General features: G+C 52.2%; 6 protein-coding genes across 6 annotated transcripts; 2 read left to right on the top strand and 4 right to left on the bottom strand.

Annotated features, from left to right (window-relative positions):
* Positions 1 to 218: 218 nt before the first annotated feature.
* Positions 219 to 1,214, bottom strand: Asppvi_006504 (uncharacterized protein; the record flags this gene model as incomplete). The annotated part of the gene is made up of 4 exons (XM_043302405.1): positions 219 to 303; positions 366 to 437; positions 503 to 832; positions 901 to 1,214. 4 exons carry the CDS (start codon positions 1,212 to 1,214, stop codon positions 219 to 221), a joined length of 801 nt encoding a protein of 266 aa, XP_043158340.1.
* Positions 1,215 to 1,619: 405 nt separating this feature from the next.
* On the bottom strand, positions 1,620 to 2,160 carry Asppvi_006503 (uncharacterized protein; the record flags this gene model as incomplete). Its single annotated transcript, XM_043302404.1, has 2 exons — positions 1,620 to 2,048; positions 2,104 to 2,160. The coding sequence occupies 2 exons, from the start codon at positions 2,158 to 2,160 to the stop codon at positions 1,620 to 1,622; spliced, it is 486 nt and encodes a 161-aa protein (XP_043158339.1).
* Positions 2,161 to 2,471: 311 nt separating this feature from the next.
* On the top strand, positions 2,472 to 5,798 carry Asppvi_006502 (Sec23/Sec24 family protein; the record flags this gene model as incomplete). Its single annotated transcript, XM_043302403.1, has 6 exons — positions 2,472 to 3,827; positions 3,877 to 3,974; positions 4,030 to 4,370; positions 4,422 to 4,859; positions 4,919 to 5,110; positions 5,164 to 5,798. The coding sequence occupies 6 exons, from the start codon at positions 2,472 to 2,474 to the stop codon at positions 5,796 to 5,798; spliced, it is 3,060 nt and encodes a 1,019-aa protein (XP_043158338.1).
* Positions 5,799 to 7,840: 2,042 nt separating this feature from the next.
* On the top strand, positions 7,841 to 8,368 carry Asppvi_006501 (putative extracellular thaumatin domain protein; the record flags this gene model as incomplete). The annotated part of the gene is made up of 1 exon (XM_043302402.1): positions 7,841 to 8,368. One exon carries the CDS (start codon positions 7,841 to 7,843, stop codon positions 8,366 to 8,368), a length of 528 nt encoding a protein of 175 aa, XP_043158337.1.
* A 1,120-nt stretch (positions 8,369 to 9,488) lies between these two features.
* Asppvi_006500 (putative ABC efflux transporter) lies at positions 9,489 to 13,486 on the bottom strand (the record flags this gene model as incomplete). Its single annotated transcript, XM_043302401.1, has 3 exons — positions 9,489 to 10,132; positions 10,191 to 12,768; positions 12,836 to 13,486. 3 exons carry the CDS (start codon positions 13,484 to 13,486, stop codon positions 9,489 to 9,491), a joined length of 3,873 nt encoding a protein of 1,290 aa, XP_043158336.1.
* Positions 13,487 to 14,991: 1,505 nt separating this feature from the next.
* Positions 14,992 to 17,132, bottom strand: Asppvi_006499 (Zn(II)2Cys6 transcription factor; the record flags this gene model as incomplete). Its single annotated transcript, XM_043302400.1, has 3 exons — positions 14,992 to 16,193; positions 16,263 to 16,351; positions 16,420 to 17,132. 3 exons carry the CDS (start codon positions 17,130 to 17,132, stop codon positions 14,992 to 14,994), a joined length of 2,004 nt encoding a protein of 667 aa, XP_043158335.1.
* Between the last annotated feature and the right edge of the window lie 180 nt (positions 17,133 to 17,312).

Raw genomic sequence — 17,312 nt, 5'->3', positions numbered from 1 at the left:
ATGATGTATTTGTATGTAGCTTGTAACATGCTCGGCGTTGTTAAATTGCACGCATCGACCTAGGATAACTGCAGCTATCTATAATCTCAACCATCTAATGGAAACGTCTAAAACATAATTGGGAAGAACATTTTTTCAGGGACGACACGGACAAAAATCCAATCAAGCTCATCAAGCCAAGCACGTAGATTGGTCTTGAATCACGACCTAGCTGAAAACTAACGCAATGTTCCATAGTCCTCGTCCAAATCCTCCGTGGGAATCTCTTGTATATACTCATTCGTCCGCGGACCAGTATATTTTCTGAAAATGATAGAGGCGTTAATGCGGAACTATTACCTTGAGACGTAGATAGAGGTACATACCCACGCGCATACGCCCACCACCAAAAGAGCGCAAACGCAGCGATAAAAGCACCCACGCAGATCGCATAATTCCTGTTGACCAGTCAGTCAGCCCATCCCTCGCAGGATTACTCGCGTTGCCAGGGACCGAGTCTTACATATTCGACGCCGTGACCGGCACAGTCGGCGGGAAGAAGAGCACCGTGCTAATGAACAAGACCCAGACGATGGAAATCCAGTTAATGGCTGCGGCCCATCGACCAAGCGTGAATGGCCCCTCGACGAACTTGACCTTATCCTTATAGAGTCTATGGGCAAGGATGACGGAGACATATGAGAGATCCAGTGCTGGGGCTGTGATGCTGAAGATCGCGGTGGCCGTTTGCGTCGATCCGATGGCGATGCAGTTGAGGCCGATGCTGAAAAGAACGACGAACCAGACGGCGTTGACGGGAGTGCGGGTGTATTTGTTAATTTTGGATAGGAAGCTGACGATTGTCTTTGTTAGTGTTATGCTTGTGTGCGATGAAAAGGGGGAAAAGACGGGGTGCGTTACGAGGAGAACGGTAGGGCCTCATCACGGGCGAAGGCGTATGCCATTCGCGTATCTGCCAGCATGGCCGAGCAGCCAGTGAAGAACTGGACTAGGATGGCAAACCCCCACATGATTGTGCCACCGGTCTTTCCGCCAGCGTTCAGGAAGATTTGGGCCGCTGGAAGACCTGTGGGGGTTCGAAGGATGCTGTCGAGATCGGTCAAGCAGAAGCACATTGAGATAGTCAGGATCCATCCCATTATGCCTGACACCAGGACTGCAGATTGGATTGCTAGCGGCCCGAGCGAGGCTGCGTCGTGAGTTTCCTCTGACATGCTAAGACCTTATGAGCCTAAGTGAGTATAGAAGGTCAGACCGGGAACGTACTGGGTTGTTCCGTCGTAATCGGTCATTGTCCACGCTACTGATATGAAACCAAGCAGAAAGGAAAAGAGCTTCGAGCCCCATCCAGAGCCATCCGTAAAGTGTGTAAACACCCAACGAGCGGACTGCTTGTCCGGCGTGAGGTATAAGAGCATCATGCAGATACATATTGTCGCGGAGACTGCCCAGTTAGGCTCCTTGCATTGATCCGGCCGCAGGAGTCACATACTATTGATTGGGGCGAACCAGAAGACGATCCGATGCAGAGTCTTGGTGGTCAGAGAGCATATTACACCCAGCACGCACAGAATCACAATAGATAGAGCGACCGTTTGCATTGCAGTCCTACCTTCGCATTAGCCCTGAAGCCGCCTCGACACTAGGAGCAGTGATCTGTACGGTGAGTAAGAGTACTCAGAGTTCATACTGGCGCACGCAAGCAGCATCTGGCTGACCGTGTAAGCCACGCTGGAAACGCCCGCAGTCTGTCCCAAGAGATTGCACCAGCCCTGAACCCAGGAGAAGATTGGCACCTGATCCTCAGGAACAACATGCTTTGTAACGAAGTACATTCCTCCTGCGGTAGGATAAGCAGAGACCAGCTCCGCAACCGAGCTGCCGATGCACATGGCCATGCATGAGCCCAGAAACCAACACCAGACCGCAGTAGCTGGTCCTCCTGCAGCCAGAGGAGCTCCAAAGGTCGCTGGAACTGAGCCCAGAATTCCCAAGATGGAGATGGCATAGCTGACAGTGGACCATTTTGAGAATTCCCGTTTCAGTTCCTAGAGAGATTCGTACTTAGCACCGATTGAGGACATTCCCCGAGACGGTAAGTACCTGCTTGTACCCGATACGGGCCAGGAGAAGTTCGTCATCATCGTTGATTGAGGCCATTGCTTTTCCAATAAATGACCTGAAAGAAAAAGGACGACATTATCCGTCGTGCTGGTGTGGTATTGGCTGGAATACTTCCGAATGTATACAAACCGCCTATTTTGGGAGCTGTTTCGGAGCGACGTAAATCCGGTTAATTGTTAGGTGGTCAGTTGTTGATGATGTCGAACAAGATTCTCGGCGATCTCAACTTCATAGAAGACGCTTTCTGCGCGTCTGAAATTACTGCTCGTGCTCGACAGATTGATGCATTGATCAGCCATCGTCCTTTTTCTCCTCCCAGTCCCACGGTATCCGCGTTATGAAGCAGCATGGCAGACCCATCAATGTATTACTCTGTCGGCCAGGGACCTGCGCCTCCTGAAGACCCCTCCGATCCCAATCGGATGGCCCACCAAGTTCCCCCTCCGTCTCATCCTCATGCCGGCTACGGCCCTGGAGCTGTTCCTCCGCAACCAGGAGTTCCTTACAGCACAGCAGCTCCGAATCAATGGCCCCCTTACGGCTCGCCATCTCCTTTACAGCAACAACCGCAGCAACCCCCGCATCTGGCCTCCCCTCCTCCGTTCGGCTACAATACAAGTCCGCAGGCCGGGATGGCAGCTCCCGCAGAACCGGCTTTGGCGGGGTTGACACATCAAATGGGTGGCTTGGGAATTTCAGGAGAAGGAGGAGCCCGGACGCATAAGAAGAAGCATCGGCATGCGTACCATGATATTGGCGGAGCTTCTGCCACTGCCTCGGCGCAACAGCCGTTTGCTGGGATGCCTCAGGGAGGTGTACAGCCAACATCGCAGTTCCTGAACACCGGACTTACCGAACCTGCGCGTCCTATCTCGCCAGGTGCTGGTGTAGCTCAGCCCGCTGGTTTAGGGGTTGGAGCCGGAGCGAGTGCTGGCGCTGGCTCAGTTGCAACTCAGGGCAAGATTGACCCCGAACAGATCCCCAGCATTCCTCGGTCTCGCGACCTGCCTGCGCAGTACTATTTCAACCACGTTTATCCGACTATGGAACGGCATCTTCCTCCCCCGGCTGCCATTCCCTTCGTCGCCCACGACCAAGGCAATTCGTCCCCGAAGTACGCTCGTCTTACGCTAAATAATATTCCATCTACAGCCGACTTTCTCTCCTCTACCGGGTTGCCTCTCGGAATGATCCTGCAGCCGCTGGCCCGACTGGATCCGGGTGAGCAGCCGATTCCCGTTTTGGACTTTGGAGACGCTGGGCCTCCACGATGCCGACGATGCAGGACATACATCAACCCGTTCATGACATTCAGGTCCGGAGGGAACAAGCTCGTCTGCAATATGTGCACATTTCCCAACGACGTTCCCCCGGAGTACTTTGCCCCTCTCGATCCGTCAGGAGCGCGTGTGGACCGCATGCAACGTCCGGAACTGATGATGGGCACAGTCGAGTTCTTGGTACCTAAGGATTACTGGAACAAGGAGCCTGTCGGTCTACGGTGGTTGTTCCTGATCGATGTCAGTCACGAATCAATCAGCCGAGGGTTTCTTAAGGGTATTTGCAAGGGTATCATGGAGGCTCTGTACGGCACAGAAGCGTCTGAAAATCCGGAGGACGAAGCATCGTCGCGACGGATCCCTGAAGGCTCAAAGATTGGTATTGTCACGTTCGACAGAGAAGTACAATTCTACAATCTGAGTGTATGTTCATGTGATCACTGTTGATTGCTGCAGATGCTGACCGACGCAGGCACAACTTGAGGGAGCGCAGATGATGGTGATGACAGACCTTGAAGAACCATTTGTGCCGTTGAGCGAGGGGCTCTTCGTGGATCCTTACGAATCAAAGTGCGAGCCCTAAATCTGCAGGAATCGTTCAGGTGACTGACCTACCTTTTTTTAGGGACGTAATTACTGGTCTGCTGCAGCAGATTCCGAAGATTTTCGCTCACAATAAGAAGCCTGAGCCTGCACTGCTTCCAACACTGAATGCGGCTCTCTCCGCTCTACAAGCCACAGGAGGAAAAATCATCTGTGCCGTGGCCACCTTGCCCACTTGGGGCCCTGGGGCTTTGGTGCGGCGGGAAGATCCCAAGGTCCATGGAACGGATGCGGAACGGAAATTGTTTACCACAGAGAATGCAGCATGGAGAGGGACGGCCAGTAAACTGGCGGGAGCTGGTATTGGTGTGGACATGTTCATCGCGGCACCTAATGGGACTTATATGGACGTTGCCACGATCGGTAAGTCTCTTTTGGCTGGAAATGAGGTGTTCCCGCTGACAACCTTATCAGGACATGTCCCCGAGGTCACCGGCGGCGAGACATTCTTTTACCCTAACTTCCATGCTCCGCGCGACATCCTGAAACTCTCAAAGGAGCTGGCGCATTCGGTCACCCGTGACACCGGCTTCCAGGCACTGATGAAGGTGCGTTGCTCGAATGGTCTTCAGGTGTCGGCCTATCACGGAAACTTTGTGCAGCATACGTTTGGAGCCGACCTTGAGATTGGAGCCATTGATGCAGACAAGGCAATTGGTGTTCTCTTCAGTTACGATGGCAAACTGGATCCCAAGCTGGATGCTCACTTCCAGGCTGCGCTGTTGTACACTTCCGCCAACGGGCAGCGTCGGGTGCGGTGCATCAACACGGTGGCGGCTGTCAACGAAGGTGGTTTGGAGACAATGAAGTTTGTTGACCAGGACGCAGTTGTCAGCATTATGGCCAAGGAAGGTGGGTATCCGACACGCAGACCAAAGGTTCCGAGACGAGCGCATACTAATGTCCTGCAGCGGCGGCCAAAACGCTCGACAAACCACTCAAAGACATCCGGGCCAGCATCACCGAGAAGACGGTGGATATTTTTAGCGGATACCGCAAGATCTTTTCAGGGTCGCATCCTCCGGGACAGCTCGTGTTGCCGGAGAATCTCAAGGAGTTCTCCATGTACATGCTAAGCATGATCAAATCGAGGGCGTTCAAGGGTGAGCTATACTACGGTTTGCAACTACAAATTCGCCGCTAACAGGCCAAACAGGTGGCCAGGAATCGTCCGACCGGCGGATTCATGATATCCGGATGCTACGATCAATAGGATGCACAGAGCTGTCACTGTACCTGTATCCCCGGATCATCCCCATCCACAACATGCAACCGGAGGATGGCTTCCCGAATGAACAGGGACAATTACAGGTACCACCCGCGCTTCGCGCCAGCTATTCCAAGATCGAGGAAGGCGGAGCGTACCTGGTAGACAACGGACAGATGATTTTGCTATGGCTTCATTCTCAAGTTTCCCCCAATTTGCTTGAGGATCTGTTTGGACCCGGGCAAACATCACTGCAAGGGCTCAACCCGCAGATGTCGTCGTTACCCGTGCTGGAGACACACCTGAACGCGCAAGTGCGCAATCTGCTACAGTACTTGTCGACTATCCGAGGATCGAAGGCGGTGGCTATCCAGCTGGCAAGGCAGGGATTGGACGGGGCCGAGTACGAGTTTGCGCGACTGTTACTGGAGGATCGCAACAACGAGGCGCAGAGCTATGTGGACTGGCTGGTGCACATCCACCGACAAATCAACTTGGAACTGGCGGGGCATCGGAAGCGCGAGGATACAGCGGGGGAGGGAACGCTGTCCAGTCTGGCCGGACTACGGGCTCCATATTGGTGATTGGCACTACGTAGTGTGAGGGTGAGAGCCAACACAGCTGATTGTGTGACTCCACCGTAAGCTATGTTGGCTGGGAGGAGCCAGTATTCAATATCCATCCGAGGCAAGGATCTCCCTTTGTCTTTATTCATTTTCTTTTCTGTTCATGCGAGTATACCAAATTTTGTTCCTCCTTGTATATCCCAAGGCCAATGTACCACTCTGACCGGACCACTGAACCTGTGACTTTTCCAAATCACAAGGGCGTAGACATTTAGAGTTATGAGCCTTGGCCCTGAGCGCCTGGACCAAGCCTGAAGTGCTCAAGTCGAATTCTAGAACGGGGGATCTGCGCTTGGTGAAAGAGGGGCTGGAGGGGTCGGAGGGGCAGAGAACAAGGACCCTTTTCGAGTCTTCCACTCTTCAATTTGCAGTAACTAGATGGAGTCCTGGATACTTTCTCTCCTCTCTGAGGCGGAGATAATTGGTGGTTGTGACTACAACTGGGGCAGTGGAGTTGGCATCGCACGTCAGTGGCTGGAAGACACAGGCGTGGCTACGTTGGCATATGTCAATCCTGACCAGAAGCTCTGGCCATTTTGTAAGCATAAGAGTTTTTCATTCAGAATACTCTTGTGGTTTGGTTCCGAAATGTCAGCAGAATGGGGGAAAAGAATGTGAAAGAAGGACGGTGAATTTGTTCTTCCGCGCCAAGACTAAGAGTTTACTGGGTAGAGTTCAAAATCAGCGTCTTCTTTGAGAGGCAAGGATGCTGACAAAGGACCGAAAGAGTTTTCTCATGCGTAGAGAACTTTTCTCTTTTGACTGCCTGAGGTACCAAGGTTGGCCTTGGAGATTTGCCTTCGTCGGAACCAAACAGTCGAGAGAGAGAAGTAATATGCACGCACTTTGTCTGGCTGTTAGGCATGTTGCCACGCTTTCACTCACAGAAAAAGTATGCCCACAAAGTTTATCAAACCGCCACGCAACCACAAAGCGTTGCCAAAGGTTCAAATAGACTTCAGCAAACCATGGGAATTACCCTCAAAGACAGATTTTTTTGCGTTCCCCAAAAAGGGCACTAAGATACCGAACCATAGATCACAACGTTCGGTCCTTTTACCTGTTCTGGGGCTCGACAATGGCTTGGGAAATCAGTGGAGCTGGATATGACAGTCCATGAGCTAGTGCCTTATTATGCGGGGTGTTGGTGTCAGACAGGAAAACAAGCAGAGCCAAGTTGCATACTGATTGTGATAGTAAAATTAAAAAATCAATATGGACTGAGACATTTCCTGCTCATCGTACGGTGTCATACATTGGATGAGGTCAAAATGAAGTGATTGCTGCGGCATTAAACTTGCATGACCTCGCTTAGTGGTGCAGATATGGCTGTGGCCGTGATGGCTGATTGGCTGGATGCAAGAGATCAACAGGGACCTCGAAAGTCTACCCTGAATTTATGATAATAATATTCGGTCATTGAACCAAATCTAGCAGGGTCAGGTACTTGCAAAACTTGAGCCAATTATCCCCAGAATTCTTTGGTTCTGGCCACGTTAGTTGGGCCATGGATGCAGTGGGGTTCGTTCATTCTTCTCTTCTTCTTTCAGGCTTCGAGAACGCGAACTTCTATGGATGGATCCAAGAGTGATCGATCCCTGGCTCGGGTGCCTAGAACCACGTTGGATCGACTTTCTGGTTCACCTCTCGTGTGATCGTGGTACCTACCGTATCCATAGTTGGAGGTTTGCCATCTGGTCCCCGACCCTGACTAACCCCAAAACGGGCAATTTTGCTTGCCTCCGGTATCCCATCTGAAGCTATATAAACCCCTGTCGCGCCAGGTAGTCTGGCTTCCTTCATCATCAAACAACACTCTCTTGATCATCAAGTCAACTGTCTTTCTCTTTGTCCTTAGTGACATTACTTTCTTTTCAGTCAATTCGACTGCTTCATTCTCTTGTCAATCTTTGACTACCACTATCACTTGTCTGTCGAACAGACCATTCTGTTGTCTTTCAAAAGAACAATCTCTTTAAGTCTCTACATCCTCAGTCAAAATGATGTTCACCAAGACCTTCATCGCTGCTGCCTTTGCTACCCTCTCCACTGCTCTGCCCCATGTCATCCAGCGCGATGGCAACTCCTCTGGAGGCGGCGTGCAGATCGTCAACCACCTGAGCCAAACCGTCTACGCGTGGTCGGTTGCTGATAGCGTCAGCAACATGCATACCCTCTCTGCGGGCGGCGGCTCCTACTCCGAGCAATGGCGCACCAACAGCAACGGCGGCGGCGTCTCCATCAAGCTGTCCACCAAGCCCGACCAGTCCGATGTCCTCCAGTTCGAGTACACCCAGAACGGCGACAAGATCTTCTGGGACATGTCCTGCATCGATATGGGCACCAACTCTGAGTTCTCCAAGTACGGCTTCACCGTTGAGCCTTCCCAGACCAGCGGCGACTGCCCCGCCGTCAACTGCAAGGCCGGCGACACTGCTTGCGCCGAGGCCTACCTGCAGCCCAAGGACGACCATGCCACCCACGGCTGCCCTATCGACACCTCTTTCGTCCTGAACATTGGAAACTAGATGACCACAAAAGACGTCGGCGAGCCGACGACCAACAACGCACTATACCCGGCCACTGGTCACTCTCACTCTTGCTTGATGCAATCGAGGCCCTGAACATGTGGAGCTTTGTTCTTTCTTTCTTTTTCTATCAAAACACTGGGACACGACATTCTCTCACTCCTGGTTTCGAGTTCATTCTCTCATTGTCAACTTGTCATATAGAGTGCTAGCTGCTCTCTCCCTGTCGAACAGGTCGAGTGACGTGCTACGATTCATGTTTACGCTATACGATATATGAAAAAGTCATATATGGATTTGATGTACAGGAAACATACATAGACATAGACTAGACTTGTGAAATATTGATGACTACCTACAAAACTTTGCTTCCTGGTAAAATTCTCAATTCTGCTGTAGAGTTCTCAATTCTGCCAAGTATCGCACTTCACATCACGATGATAAGTTGGCATCCCACCAGGCTACCAGCCAAGATCCAAACACGCAAGCAAGACAGGGCTGTGGGCCAGACCATGTCATGGCATGGAAGTTGAACTGCAGACTTGCAGGCTGCAAGCAATAATGGGGTAGGCTGCGTACACCAGCGCCACAGTGGGACAGTACCAAGCACTCCAATCCTATTGGCTCTGCTTGAATGTGGGCCAGTGGGAGGGCGCAAAAATGTGCACTTTGTGGGTCTGTTCTATCCAATGATCAGTGTCAGAGACAGCCAGTGCTTAAATAAGCATATTGCCGACTAACCTTAACAAACATCTGATCTGATTGGCTAATATGGGGGAATTGTTGCCTTGATGGCTTATATTTTCCTGCTCAGTCGGAGAATCAGGTTGATCCTCCGAATTCTGGACGTGTTAATAAGCAGACGTACAACGCGTCGCAGTCTGACTGGTGCGGCGAGATCCACACCTTTCCTTGAAATCTCCATCCTTGTGATCTAGACTTCGCCGCGCACTACGGATAGACTACTCTTTCAGGTATCGTCTACGCGTCCGAATGTAGAAGGCATCCCGGGAGTTCTTTTGTTGGCGATGGTTTCTCATTGGTAAGTCGCTACTACCCATAACGACCCGAGATACTCCGTACAAGAGCAAGCATAGATACAAGCCCAGATGATGTCAGTCTACCGCAGGCGACGCCAAAATCCCTCACGCAACACCTTGAGCATCCCATACGCCACCAATCGGTAAACGATCGTGCAGACGCCAAGTGCCATCACGTTCATCGGCGCATTCTTGTCTAGATTGTACAGCTGCAGCACTTGCTGCCCAGTCTGGATCGGGCAGGTCCCGTTCGCCAGGAGCTGCGCCGCGGTGCATGTGAAATGCTGGTCGCGCATCGCGTACGGCGCCAGGTTGGCGATCGAGTACTTGATCGGCGACAGGTGGTTGATCGCCTGCAGGACGTCGTTGACGTTCAGGCTCATCACACCACCCAGAATGGTGGAAATAGACAGCAGGATCGACGTGACGTTGACGGCAAATCCGACGTGCGAGAAGAGCGTGCAGAACATGATTCCCACCGACTCACCGCAGCTGATGATGCAGAAGCAGTTGAATGCGCAGATGAGGAACATCTTGGGGCTGCGTTCTAGGTTATCCGCGTAGGCCGCGAGCACCCCGAAGATGATCGAGGAGATCGCCTCAAAGGGTACTTCTAGCGTTGTATACTGTAGAATGAAAGTCTCGGCAGAGTAGCAATGGTCCGCTTCTTCCCGGTAGAAGACGTCCCGTTCGTTCGGGTAGATGGCGATGTTTTGCAGCATCCCTAGCTCATTAGCATCATGAACCTAACGCGTAGGCCACGGACGGACGAAACAACTCACCGACAAAATACAGCGCGGCAAACTCCTGGATAAACCCCATCCTCGATTGCACGGCAGCATAATCATTCTTCAAAGGGGCAAAGAAAAGAGCCATGATGATCGCAATCCCTACCACCTGCATTGACCGGGCCATCACCAAAGGCGGCTGACGCCAGAAATTGATCGCGGCACGGTGCAGCACCAATGGATACGTGATCCGAAAGGGAAGCATCCGTCTCTTCAAGCTTCCAAGCTCCGCCGGAGTCGCAATCTGTGACGGGCGGCGGCCCTCGTCCTGTCGTTGACCATCCCAGCTAGTGATCAACTTCTGTACGCGCTCGCGGGTCAGCGCTTCTCTATCTTCCTGCTGTAGGTCGACCGTGATCAAATCCAGAACAAAGTCAGCAGGATTCGTGGTCTTAGGACACTCGTATCCCAAGGACCGAAAGTACGGGAGCATCTTCTCGCCCTCACCCGCATACACGGGGTATCCTCCTCGGGCCAGTAACAAGACACTCGAGAAGTGCTGGAACAGGTCCGACCGTGACTGGTGGATGGTCATGATCAGGGTGCGGCCCTCGGTTGCCAACGCTTTGAGGACTTCAATAATCGACGTGGCTGTAAACGCATCTAGACCGCTAGTAGGTTCATCCAGCAGAAGGACTTTGGGGTCTGTTAGGATCTGAATGGCGATGGTGACTCGTCTCTTTTCTCCGCCGCTGATGCCCTTGATGAGCTCGCTACCTATCAGATTGTCCGCGCATTCTTTCAATCCCATCTTGAGGAGAATCTCCTCAGCTCGCTKGTTCTTCTCCTCGCGCGACATCCACTGGGGTAGCCTCAGGCCAGCTGCGAAACGGAGACTCTCGCGCACCGTCAGTGACGGCATCAGCGCGTCGTCATCCTGTGTGACAAACGACGTTACCGACCTGATCACGCTCTCCGAAGGCACAGCGCCGTTGTAGAGCATGTTTCCCTGCAGTCGATATTGTGTCCCCAAGGAACCCCTTAACCTTCGTGCAATAGAGTTGAGCAGCGATGTCTTCCCACTGCCGGACGGGCCCATGATGACGTTCAATTTCCCGGGCTGGAATTCAGCGGTGATGGGTTTGAGGATGGGTAGCGTCCGCGATCCCCGACGAAAGACCTGGCGTTTCCGGATCTCCAAAGCATACTTGTCCAGCGAAATGGTGACAGGACGAGCTTCCTCGGCGCGCCGTTCGGCAAACTTCTCTTTACCCGCAGATAAATCTACATCGGTCTTCCGGGCTTGCGCAATGTCAATGGCGAAACGATTGTACTGGAGCAGCAAGCCAGCGAGCAGATAGTGACCAATCACGAAGGCGACGAGGACCACAATAGGACGCCAGATCCAGTTTGACGGGAACCCCAGGTTCTCCATAATGTACCGGCCCGTGTATTGCGTACACGCGGGATTCGATGGGTCTGTCGAATATGGACAATCGTAGAACTGACCTTCTGGGGGTCCGTCAGGACCGATGAATTCGTTGGCGCACAGGGCACCGAAGATGTAGAATGTATATGCCACCCATTTTAGCCACCGCACGTACACAGGGATCTGGTTCGACTGTACAAAGTACCCGCACGCGAAAGACTGTAGTGTGAATGAAAGGTTGCCCACAAGACTCGCACCGGGGAAGCTGCGAGCGACGCCAATGGAGACGGCCGCAAAGGTGACAGCAATATAGTGAGTGAGGATGGTCAGAAGCAAGAAGATGAAAAACTGGCCCACGCTGAGCCGGTATCCGACCATGAAGTAGTATATAATTGCGAAGATAACAGGCACAGGCAGGTCTTCTAGAGGAAGGCGCGCTGCACGTCTGCTCAGCAAGAAGGCCGGGACACCCACCACGCCTTCGTTTCTTTCGCGATCGAATAGACGTATGTCGATTGTCAGACGATACGTCTCGTAAAGAAGGACCAGATATCCGTTGAGGCTGCTTGCGGTATACAGACTGCCTTGTCGTGATCTAATACCAGCTTGACTCTGATCAAGCTGTAAAAAGATCCAGCCATTGATGACAGCCATCCCCACGGCCTCCAGAAGGCTCCCCGCCATGCCGAGAGGGTCTCGGATGGTTGTCGTGAAGGTCCGAGAGGTCAGAACACGGAATTGTTGACGGAAGGAAACTGCCCTGTGTATGGGTGTAACTGCACCGGACGGCATCGACGTCTTCCTTTCCGGCCTAGACTGTTCGATCTGTTTCCGGTCAGAGCTTCGAGACTTCCAGGCAGCTTTGAGAAGCTCCACTCGGGCCATTGATGCGGCCTCGAGCGACTCCGTCCGGTTATCAACGGCCGCAAGGTCGATCAAGAATTCAGCTGGATTCACAAACGGTGGCAGAACATGACCATACGCCTCGAAATGGGACAGGGAGTCCCGAAGCGGTCCACTGTAAAGCACCGATCCCCGTGCCAAAAGAATCACATTGTCAAAGAGACTCCAGATCTCAGAGCGGGGAGCATGAATCGAAACGACGACCGTTCGACCGTCCTCCGCGAGTCTCTTCAGCGTCCGGATGATCTGAAATGCGCTCGTTGCGTCTAAACCCGACGTCGGTTCGTCACAGACCAAAACCTTCACGCATTAGAACGATTTGCTTTTTGTTTTGTTGTTTGGATTCAGTGATCTGAAGGATACATACCGACGGGTTTGCCAGCATCTGCACGCCGATGCTCGTCCGCCTTTTCTCCCCTCCACTGCAACCCTTGTGTGTGATTGTCCCAATCCGCGTGTCGGCACACTCCTTCAGCCCCAATTCCAATATCACCTGTTCGACAACCCGATGGCGCTCCTCCTGCGTCGCTGGCGGCGGCAATCGCAGATCCGCCGCATACCGCAGAGTCTCTCGAACCGTCAGGGTGGGAATTAGTACATCCTCCTGCATGACATATGCGCTGCGAATCCCCTCAATGCCCGCAACTCCGTTGAAGGTGATGGTCCCGGAGACTTTAGCCTTAGTCAAGCTCATCCGACMAGCCATAATGTTGAGCAGCGATGTCTTTCCAGACCCACTGCTACCGATAATCGCCGTAAGACTCCCACTAGGCATGAATGCGTGGACGCTGTCGAGGACAGTTTTATGTGTCCGGGTGTCCACCTTCTTCCCGGAGAGCCGATGCCATATTGGGCGCGTTGTGCCAACTTGGAGCGATAGATCCTCAACACACACATCGACAGGGTCAACGGCGCGCAGGGACAGGTTGAACGTCGCGGTTTGGTCTTGTAATCCCTCGGCAAAGACAAGGTCTTCGGGGACTTTCAGCTCCGTGATCAGATCGTCATCTTTGTCCATGCTGGGCACGGCTCAATGCCTGAAACAGGCTTACTGCAGGCAAGACAACAGAAGAAGCTAGATTCCGTTGTATCAAGGACAATCACAGGCAAACAAGCAAGCAAGCAAGATCTCCTCGCCCGAGCACAAACGATGAGAATTTGGCCCAACGGCCAAGAACACGGGGTCAGACATCTCGTCAGACTTAGGCTCCTTGGTCCTTGGGATGCCTATAAAAGGGTCATTTAATTTAGCTGTAGTTGGGAAGCGCCTGGACMCAAAAACGGATGGAAATTTTGCCATTGGCTGCTGGCCGTTCGGATGGAGTCCTCCCGTGGTCTTAGTCCTTCGCTTAGAGCAGGTCTCTGGTAGCTTCGACTAGGTGTTAATTTATTGCCGTGACTTGTGACGAACAGGGAAAGTCTCAGATTCAACCATCGGAATCATACCTAGCATGTGACGATTTACTGGTCGGACTTGAATGGACGCTATCTATACAGTAAGACAAGAGAATCCATTTGGTTAGGGGTTCCATTTGCCTGCAGTTCAGGGTCCGACCCACTCCAACTGAAGTCGGCCATTCTTGTCTTGTCGAAATCTGATAATCTGACATCGAATGGGCCAATTCTAGATAATCTGATGCGATAATGGATGTTGTGCGATATTCACAGTGAGAGTTGGCGACGCCTTAGCGATGTCTCTGAGAGATGACAGCGACCACAACAAAGTTCATGTCACATGATAACTATACACATATCGACGTATGCCATGCCTTTGTTACATGTCAACGTTTCGATAGGCAGTAGGTGCCTAGATAACAGAGAGAAAATATTTTGTTAACTTTGGCTCGCAATCCTGAAGATACACCATAGATGGCCCAGCCACATGCCAGTAACTATTTAGGAATTTGTCCACTTCATCCGATGCACCAAGACTAATCGAGTAATTTCTTGCATAAACGGAAATGTAATCGCATGTATATAAGTTGCGGCATCAAATCGGTTGTTCGTATAACCAACTAATTAGTAAGACATTAGATAGGAGAAATATCATGACTGAATACGCTTGGTATCAATTGGATATCACATCAACAGAAATGCAACTCATCAAGGACATACACTCAATGCATACAGATACAGGCAGGATACAATCAACAGAATATGACGGCCTCCCCCGACTCCTTTTTTGGTTTCAAATATGGACGTTGCCATGCCTCAGTGAACGCTATTGCTCAAACGCCTCCGCAAACACCGATTCGGTGCTTTGCTGGGCGTCCTCACATCGACGCTTAGTCGGACCACACCCTACCGTTGAACCCCAGAAAACCCCCGATGCAGATGTTTGATCACAGAATCACAGAACGCCGTATGTGCTCGCATCATCCCGACCATGGTGGATGCTCCCAGATCAGAAGAGAGCAAAGAAGAGAGAAAGAAAATCATGACTAACATACATATATCATAACAACTTCACGAGAATGCCAGGAGGAATATGGACTGAAACAAGGACGGACGGGAAATCAAAGACTAGGTGATGAGGAAGTCCATGTTCATATCTTTGATGATCTTCTCCCAGTCCCAGCTGTCTTCGGTTTTGGTGTCCATGACCTCCCATACCCGTCGAACCACCTTGAAGGCGGGCTCGATATTACGCAGGTTGGAGTAAGCCTTGAGGGACTCAAAGCCTTTCTGAATCCGTTCTCGCTGACGGGGAAGGAATGCGGAGCAGCCAAGGAGGAACAAGGGCATCAGTACAATGCTAAAGGCTCCAGAATCTTGCGGCAGTTGATCCAAGTAGGCAAGACCATCGTCCACCACCTGAGCAATCTTATCACTTGGCTTGGACGGGCGGATAGTGCGATACAGATAGACCCATGTCGACTGACGGTACAGCTGTGCCAGGAACCAGTTTGGTGTGTCGGGGGGATGGGATGTTTCCCATGTCCGGATGGCCGAGTCTATCGAGACGGCATCGCTCAAAATTTGGTAGTCAACCGCAGGCTCGTATCCTTCGTTTGATCGCTGCCGAATGCGATCACGCAGCCTTGTGACATCGGAAATATAGTTGAACAAACCGTCGAACACGCCGAGAAACATTCCGGCTTGCTGAGGCACAAAGTCGGGAAGCTTTAGATCATCACTCCGAAGGGCGGGGCGTCGGTCCAGAGAGGTGATTGAGTTAGATACGTCGTGGTACTGGAAGAACTCGACGATGAACTGCCGGAATTTCTCGTTTCGCGGTTGCTGGGTCACCAGCAGATACCTCGCAGCATCCATATGCGGCCTGTACTCACCCTTGGTCTCCCCTTCGCAGATCGTATTAAGACTAAGAGCAATGGTTGATGCGATGATTGGATCCTCTACCAGAAGCTCCGGCTCCTGGGAAGCTTCCGACGATTTGATACTCGACGACATGATGCTGTCTTTGAGATCTTGGATAGCATGATGGAAATGGTAGAATTTGCGCTCCTTCAGCGTGGGCTCTGGGTCGAACGCCGACAGATGTGAGCCGGACAGACACATGAGCGAGTGCATCAGCCCTCGATGTTGAGCGGCCATGGGAAGGAGAATTTCTTTGAACGGATTGGTGTCATCGTTGATTAATGTCAGCACACGACTGAAGCCGTAGACGAAATGGTCAAGGAATCGTCGGTCGATTTCGGTTTCCACGCCGTCGATGAGCAAAGGTAGGGAACGTGGTACAGCTGCGAGCGCTTTGGTACGTGCTGCTGCATCTCAAAGTTAAGGCGTCAGCAAGATGTCCATCAGCCACGTCACAAGGAGACCCAAGGCCTTACCGTCCTCCATTTTCTGTTTACCGCTCTTCCAGATCTCCTTGGGAGGGTACCCTTCGCACACGACCGCATTCTTCTGACAGTTTAAACACCTGGAAGACGAAATTAGCTGACCGTTGCGGCGCACGCGAACACTCTGGGTGAATGGTTGGGTATTTACGATGGCTTTGTCTCGTCGCACTTCTTCTTCCGTCGTCGGCAGGTAATACAGCCCGTCTTGGATCTTCCCTTGGTGATCTTGATCTGGCCCCCAGGTACCGGCAGCGGATGTTTGCGTGGGCGACCACGTTTCCGTGGTACGTTGACGGGAGCGGCCGTGGGTGTGGTAGCACTGGGATGATTGCTCGCACTAGCCATCGTCTCCGCCTCGAGGGGCTTGATGCTCCGCAAGTCCTCCGCACTGTCGATCTCCTCGACCTTGGGGGTCACGTCCTCGGCCATGGACACATTCAAATTATTAGAAGCGACGTAGTTAATCTGGAAATGTTTTGACCCGGCTGTCATAATGGCGGCGGCGGCCGCGGAGGACGAGGAGGAAGGAAGCGAGGCTAACGTCGAGTCAACGAACGGGTACGAAGCATCGTGAATTTTGATCTCATAGTCGACCGAGGGAGAGCTATCGGAGTGGCTTTCCCCGTCCCAAGACTCGGGAGAATCGTTGGAGGTGCCGTCGGTGCTGATGCTTTCATGGTGGGAGAGAGCATCGTCCATGGACGGGCCATCGGGAAAGGCGGGGATTTCCGACAAACTCAGTGCGCGGGTGGAGTTGCGATGGTCCACGGTTGGACTGGATTGGATGCCATGAGGGTTGTGACTGTTGAGGTTCGCAGTTGGAGGCAGGATGAAGGTGGGCGTCTTTTGCATGGACAACATTGAAAGAATGTGGGCCGCATATAACTTGGACGAGGTTGGTGGTGGTGGTACTAAAATCTGCTTGGCTTCCTTCGCCGGAGTGGATGATGACTTGCGGTTCGAGGGCGCAGCTACCCCCAGGGACTGTGTCACAAAAAGGACCAACGGATATTGGATGATGAGATGTGAGTGAAGCGAAGA

This window comes from Aspergillus pseudoviridinutans (genome assembly GCF_018340605.1).
Source record: "Aspergillus pseudoviridinutans IFM 55266 DNA, scaffold_4, whole genome shotgun sequence".
In the NCBI taxonomy this organism is placed as follows: domain Eukaryota; kingdom Fungi; phylum Ascomycota; class Eurotiomycetes; order Eurotiales; family Aspergillaceae; genus Aspergillus; species Aspergillus pseudoviridinutans.
This window is presented reverse-complemented; position numbering and strand designations above follow the sequence as displayed.